This window comes from Clupea harengus, chromosome 22, assembly GCF_900700415.2.
Source record: "Clupea harengus chromosome 22, Ch_v2.0.2, whole genome shotgun sequence".
Classification (NCBI taxonomy): domain Eukaryota; kingdom Metazoa; phylum Chordata; class Actinopteri; order Clupeiformes; family Clupeidae; genus Clupea; species Clupea harengus.
In genome coordinates this window covers 24,021,254-24,028,753 of record NC_045173.1, presented here as the reverse complement: position 1 = coordinate 24,028,753, position 7,500 = coordinate 24,021,254, and the positions used below count along the sequence as shown (strand labels likewise).

General features: G+C 48.7%; 1 protein-coding gene across 2 annotated transcripts in view; it reads left to right on the top strand.

The window, feature by feature from the left end:
• The window catches only part of spsb4a (splA/ryanodine receptor domain and SOCS box containing 4a), a 67,767-nt gene that overhangs the window by 27,914 nt on the left and 32,353 nt on the right, over nt 1-7,500 (top strand). For both annotated transcript variants that reach the window (XM_012816617.3, XM_031560086.1), the window contains one exon: nt 1,857-2,931. In XM_012816617.3, the coding sequence (XP_012672071.1) occupies nt 2,223-2,931 (709 nt within the window). In that variant the 5' untranslated portion in view covers nt 1,857-2,222. The remainder of the gene's footprint in view (nt 1-1,856; nt 2,932-7,500) is intronic.

Below are 7,500 nucleotides of genomic sequence, written 5' to 3'. Positions count from 1 at the left end.
GCTCCTTACCCCACATCAGCTCCTTACCCCACATCAGCTCCTTACCCATCTCCACTCCACTCCAGCTCCAGCTACGGCTGCTCGTTTAGGGGGTGATTACTCCGGGGTGGGGGAGTTTGGCGTTGGGGATATAGATGTCTGCTTTTGAATGAGGCAGCTTTTTCGTTTGTTTTTCATGCCAGTCTTTCTTTTTTTTTCTCTTCCTCAGTACTCAGAGTCAGCAGATCTGTTGTGTAATCGGAGCTGCTTACCTGGCTGTTGACGTCCAATTCATAAAAATCTCCCGCTTCAGCAGCCTGTAACAGGAGACTGTGACACGCATACACACACACACGCACGCACACGCACACGCGCACACACAAACACACACACACACACACACACACACACACACACACACACCACTCACTAGTTCTCAGTCATGGCATGCTGTAATGTCAAGATCAAGTCATGTCCCAAGTCCTGAGAATACCTGTGCCTTACAGTTTTAGGCAGGGGACACCCCCCCAGTATTACTTCAGTCTGTTGGCCTTAAGCTGGCTGGTTGGCTGGGGGGTCCTAAAATAAAGATGAGGTGGTGGGTGGATGAGGGGCGGATGAGTGGTGTGTGTGTGTGTGTGTGTGTGTGTGTGTGTGTGTGTGTGCAGCCTCCTCCCTCTCCCAGCCTCCCCATTTCTGTCTCATGACCTCGTCTGTTTCCGCTGGACTAGAGTGTTTTAATATTAGAAACACTCACCCAGTCTCTGTGTCTGGTCTGGTCTGGTCTGGTCTGGTCTGGTTGTCTGGATGGTGTCTGCGATCTTACACAGGTCTGTGCTTCCCCACTTGAGGAGAATGAGGTGGTTGCACTTGCATGACCAGAGACTAGACCTTTTTTGTGTGTGTGTTGTTTGTACGTATCTTTTTTTTTTTGTGTGTGTGTGTACAGTGTGTTTTGTGTGATATGTTATACTACATTATATTATATTACACACACACACACACACAGACCCAAAATACTTATGTTACATGACATGTTACATATTACGTGTTCCAGTAAAGTCCCTGCGAACAGGGAAGATGTCCTCATCCTGGAAGCCGCCAGTGCGTCACTTACAGTAGCAGGAAGTGGCCTCTTCTCTGCGCGCCCCATTCGCTGTTTATTTAGCGTGCCATCATGCTATCACGCTGCTCTATCTCCCAACACTCCGCTTCTGTTTTCCCCTTCAGAAGCTTTGATGCTCCTGTTAATGCATGTGTTTCCTTAGCATCTGCGCTGTGGAGAATCCACCCTGGTTTTTTTTTCCCTTTTGGTATTATTATTTGAAGTAGGAGTATTATTGTCCCCCTCCACCCCTAAGTACACTTCAAATTTGGCGTTCAAGCGGCACAAGCTCAAGGGGTTGGATATGAATTATTACTTATTTTTGTTTCCTTCCTTCCTGTGTGTGTGTGTGTGTGTGTGTGTGTGTGTGTGTGTGCTCGCAGACTTTTGTTTTTGCACTTTTTGTTCTTTCCAAATGGTATCCATTAAGTATGCATCTACTTAATGAAATCACCTTCAGAAACCTCTACTCCTTCGGTGTGTGTGTGTGTCTGTGTGCGCGCGTCTGGTCTTGTTTTCAAGAGTGTCATGTGGTGTTTACATTTATTTTGGTGTGTCTGTAGTAGGGAGACGAATCACAGGGGGTGTGTGTGTGTGTACGTGCCTCTCTCCTCCTTATTACTGCAGCTGAGTAGACCCTTTAACACACAGACTTAGCTGAAGAAGAGCAGAGTCGTCCTGAGGGTGATTTTTCTCATCTCTCTCTCATGCGCTCTCTCTCTCTTCTCGATACTCACCTAGCCACTTGTGTGTGTTTTGTTCCCCTTTGCAGGTCCCTTGGCTGTGTGACGCAGACGGACTGGGCGAGGTGTGACGTGAGCAGGCACACGTGTGTGTGTGTGTCTGTGTGTGTCTGTGTGTGTGTGTGCGCGCGCACGCGTCTGTGTTCAGGAGAAGGTTGGGCTGCCTTGAAGCTTAGTGTCTGAAGAAAAAGAAGCAAAACCAGAATAAACACACACACACACACACAAACACACACACACACACACACACACACACACACACACATATACACACACAAGCTGCTTTGATGAGGTAACATCGGGCAGCGGAGGACAAACCTGCCCTAAGTAGCACCTTCCCTCCCCCCTTCCTCCCCTTCTCCCCTTCCTCCCCCTCCCCTGTCCTGTTCTTCATCATGGGTCAGAAGATCTCAGGGAGCATAAAGTCGGTGGACGTGCGCGGCGGCGAGCCGTCCTTCCGCCCGGTGCGCCGCGAGCTCCGCGGGCCCGACTTCTGCCGCCCGGCGCGGCTGGACCTGCTGCTGGACATGCCGCCCGCGTCGCCCGACCTGCAGCTGCGACACTCCTGGAACCCGGACGACCGCTCGCTCAACATCTTCATCAAGGACGACGACCGGCTCACCTTCCACCGGCACCCCGTGGCGCAGAGCACCGACTGCATCCGCGGCCGCGTCGGCTACACGCGCGGCCTCCACGCCTGGCGCGTCCACTGGCCCTCCCGCCAGCGCGGCACGCACGCCATCGTCGGCGTCGCCACCGGCAACGCGCCGCTACACTCGGTGGGCTACATGGCGCTGGTGGGCTGCGACGCCGAGTCCTGGGGCTGGGACCTGGGCCGCAACAAGCTCTACCACGACACCAAGAACCGGCCGCCCTCGCAGGCGCCCAGCTACCCGTGCTTCCTGGAGCCCGAGGAGGCCTTTGCGCTGCCCGACGGGCTCACCGTGGTGCTGGACATGGACGAGGGCACGCTCAGCTTCATGGTGGATGGACAGTACCTGGGGGTGGCCTTCCGCGGCCTCAAGGGCAAGAAGCTCTACCCCATTGTCAGCGCCGTGTGGGGGCACTGCGAGATCACCATGAGATACATCAACGGCCTGGATCGTGAGTCTTCCACCCATTCTGTTTCAATCTGTTGCCTTTTCTCTCCTGTCTGTGTCTCTCTCTCTCTCTCTCTCCGTCCATGTTGTGTTGGTTTTGTTTCCTTTTCTCTCCTGTCTGTCTCTCTCTCTCTCTCTCTCTCTCTCTCTCTCTCTCTCCATCCATGTTGTGTTGGTTTTGTTTCCTTTTCTCTCTTGTCTGTGTCTCTCTCTCTCTCTCTCTCTCTCTCCTGTCTGTCTGTCTGTCTGTCTGTCTGTCTGTGTCTGTCTGTCTGTCTGTCTCTCTCTTTCTCCATCCATGTTGTGTTCTTTCAGAGCTGCTTCAGACAAAGTTGGGTTTGTTTCCTTTTTCTCTTATTTTCACATTTTTGTATTTTTGCTCTCTTTGCCTCTCTTCCTCTCCTCCCTCTTTCTCTCACCTTACACCAGATCTGCTTCTGTTCATTTCTCTCGTTCCTTTTGTTTTTCCTCTCCTCTCCTGTCCTTCTCCCGTTCCGGCTGCTTTGAATAAGTAACTGCACTTTTGGATTGTTTTTTCTCAACACCCGAAGTGCTTTGCATACATTTATGAGAAACTCGCCACTAGGGATGAAACGGTTCACGGTAAACCACAGTAAAATTACTGACGGTTAGTGTTACAGTTTCAAATTTTAATCATAATTAAAACCACGGTTGATTTTAATGTGCTTTGAAAAACCCTTGTTAAATACTGTCCAGCATCTACCAAAGTGAGCAACAGTCTCCCAGGTGCAGTGTGCAGTGTGCAGTGTGCAGTGTGCAGTGTGCAGTGTGCAGTGTGCAGTGTGCAGTGTGCAGTGTGCAGTGTAGGTTTGATCTGAGGCAGTGGAAATATGGCGGACGACAGTGAGCGCGCTCCGGAGATTTTTCATCTTCGTGAACCCCACCCACTACTTAAGGCGGTTAACTTTAGATCAGCGCTTGATGTGGGGACTTCGGAATGGGGAAAATGTCGTGGTTTGTCTGTCTATTTTGCTAATAGCTTGTCAGTCATGTAAAGTGAAGGTCTTGTAAAACACGAGCCTACATGTTGTCCATCGCACACAGAGCGAAATGAAGGCCCCTTTGCTATTAACAATGAATTATGGCTACATGTGGATTTGCATGCTCTTGAAATCGAACACTTGGATGTAGGCATTTAGCAACAAGATTAGTAATAATAATAATAATAGCTTTGACACACACACACACACACACACACACACACACACACACACACACACACACACAGACAGACCCAGACCCAATCACCAAACCTCATCATGAAATAGGTTAGTTATACTAATACTAATGACATACTGAGACATTTGGACGTGTGGCGGTTCAGAGCTCTCATTCAGTCTGTTCAGCGTTCGCTAGCGTCCCCCTCACTGGAACTCTGAGGCTCCTCTGGTGGGCTCGCTGCACACTTTGGGATCCGCTGTAATTAAAGGGACTGGTTGCTTTACTCCTTTGAATGCAACAACTTGTGTGTGTGTGGGTGTGGGTGGGGGTGGGTGTGTGTGTGTGGTGCCTAGATCTGAGGTATCATGTCTGAGTTCAGAGATATTCTACTTTGGAGTAGAAGTGTTAGGTGTTCTTTTATGGAAACAGTGGAATCAGTTTTTTTTTTTTTTTTTTTTTTTTTGGAAGATGTGCTGCTCTAGTTTTCTTCCGTCAGGCTGTTTTTGTGTGTGTTTGTGTGTGAGGTGTGTGTGCTTTTAGAGGCATCTGATCTTTTTTTTAGCCTTTAGCTTCTCCCTCTTACTGTTTTCTCTTTGTCTCACATACACACTTTTACTTTGCAGTCTCTCTCTCTTTCTCCCTCTCTCTCTCTCTCTTTCTCTCTCTCTCTCTCTCTCTCTCTCTCTCTCTCTTTCTCCCTCTCTCTCTCTTGTGTCTGAGGTGCTCTCTGTGGCTCAGAAAGACATGGTCTCCTTGAACAACTTGAAAAACTTTACAATCCCAATGTTCAACCTTCTGTACCAGTCATTCAATGTGATACCCTCCTGGGTGTATATATGGGTCTGTCTCTGTCTCTGTGTGTGTGTGTGTGTGTGTGTGTGTGTGTGTGTGTGTGTGTGTGTGTGTGTGTGTGTGTGTGTGTGTGTGTGTGTGTGTGTGTGTGTGTGTCTCTGTGTGTTTCCTCCTACTGCCAATGTACTGAACACCAGTGACTCACACTGAAGAGTGCTGTACCTTGATTGAACCAGGAAGGCGTGTTGGTGCGGTCAGCGAGGGCATATTGACGCAGCCTGGTTCAAATAAGGTTGAGGAAGTGTTCAGCAGCCGTTCGCTTCATCCTAGCACACAGTAGCGTTGCTGAGGAAGGGGGATTATTCACACCCGTCATCTTAATTAAATAGGAGATTGTGTGTCCGAGTGGAGGGTTCCTGCATTGTGGAAATGTGTGTGTGGGAATGACCAGAACTTGAGATTGACATATTCAGGGACTTGAAAGCTAGAAATGTCCTGGGAAGTGCTTGAATACTCTCAATATCTCTGCTTAAAATCATAAAGGTATTGGTCACGGTTCTGAGATTAATCTACAAACAGGGAGTGTGGATTTAGAGTGTTTTATTTTATATTTGTGCTCTATTTACGGTATATGAATGTTAGGCAGTCAAAAGCAGATCAGCTTGACCATCGCCGGTCATGTTCCTAATATATAATCATCAGTAGCCTTTTAGCCAATATGTAATGAGTAAGAACAAATGGGTCTTGAAACTTCTTCACATTTCTTGTCAGAAACAGCCTGTGTGTGTGTGTGTGTGTGTGTGTGTGTGTGTGTGTGTGTGTGTGTGTGTGTGTGTGTGTGTGTGTGTGTGTGTGTGGGGGGGGGGGGTGTAGTGGTTAAAGGTGACATTGAACGTAGTTTTTTGTGAGAGGTGTCTGATCATCTCAGAACTGGCGGATGCGTAGCAGATGCTGAAAGTGGTGTGTGAAGCTGGGAACGTAGGACAGAATTGAAGGTTTTAAAAGGCCTCCTTCAAAGCCCTGCTTTAAAAGGCACTTTCTTCTGAGCGGCGGGGAGAGATGTGACGGAACACCTCCGCTACAGCCCATTTCATTTATCAAAGCTACAGTGTGTCACTCAGGATGAAATGCATGGATCAACCGAGCTGAATGATATCAAATTGTGTGGGTGTGCATATGTCTGTGTGTGTGTGTGTGTGTGTGTGTGTGTGTGTGTGTGTGTGTGTGTGTGTGTGTGTGTGTGTGTGTGTGTGTGTGTGTGTGTGTGTTTTAGAGAAAGAAGATGTGTGTGTCTACGAGTACGTAGACGTAGACATGTAGCTTCTGCAAGCCAGTGGAGTTATTAGGTCCTGCTCGTATCAGCACGGTGATGTATTTCTTCCTGTGAAGAGACAGAAAGAACAGATAGAGTGGGAGAGGGAGAGATGGAAAGAGAGAGATGGAGAGAGAGAGAGAAGAGAGGGAAATGAAGGCTGCCATCCTGCCTGTCTTGGCATGGGAATGTGTGAGATGTCAGAAGGTGTCACCAGTGGTGACTCATCCAGACAGCCTCCTGCCAGTGGTACACACACACACACACACACACACACACACACACACACACACACACACACACACACACACACACACACACACACACACACACACACACACACACACACACACTCATACACCCACCACCACCATTGGATTTCTCTCCGTCCAACATGCAGCTAGGTGTGGGTGGTTGGGTGTGTTTGTTGCTACAAGCCAATGGAGATATCAGAGCCCCATTAAGAAGGCAGGCGGAGACGCCAAACAAACGTCAATACTGCTCAGTGTGACATGGAGAGCCAGCGTGGAGAATGGAGGATTGTGGAAGACAGCATGGGTCTGCACTTTCTCACACACACACACACACACAGAGAGCAAGCAGGGAAGGGAAGCCGTGTGAGAACACAAGACAGACTCAAGTCTCCTGCGTATGCACGCATGCAGGCTATGATTGAGCTGTGGTTTAAGTGTGTGTGTGTGTGTGTGTGTGTGTGTGTGTGTGGTTTAAGTGTGTGTTTGTGTGGCAGCATATGGGAGCAGAAGTGGAATTCTACTGGAATCCTCCTATGTGTATCTGTTCCTGAAAGCGCTGATTGTGTGAGACTGGAGGAGAGTAGACTGTGTGTGTGTGTGTGTGTGGGGGGGGGGGGGGGGGGTAGATGGAATGTGGAGGAGATGGGCCATGTTTGTGTTCAGAGATGAAGTTTTGGAGATGATTGGCGCTGGGTGTGTGAGAGTGAGGCTGAAAGACAGACACTTTTGAGTTAGAAGCTGAGAGAAAGGCAAGTGGTTTTTGTTATGAGACAAAAAAGTGATTGAAAAACAGTGGAGACACTGTTTTGTGCACTCTTTTAAGCACGTTCTGGTGTGTGTGTGTCTGTGTGTGTGTGTCTGTGTCTGTGTGTGTGAGACAAGTAAACACAGGGAGGGGAGTTGCAAAAATAAGCTGTTTTTGTTGAGCCTGTAAAGCAAGCTCTGTTAAGAGTGTGTGTGAGAACCAAATAGACACAGACACTATTGTAACAGTTAGAGATTGAGTGAGTCTGCTTTTGTAGACCCTGTAAAG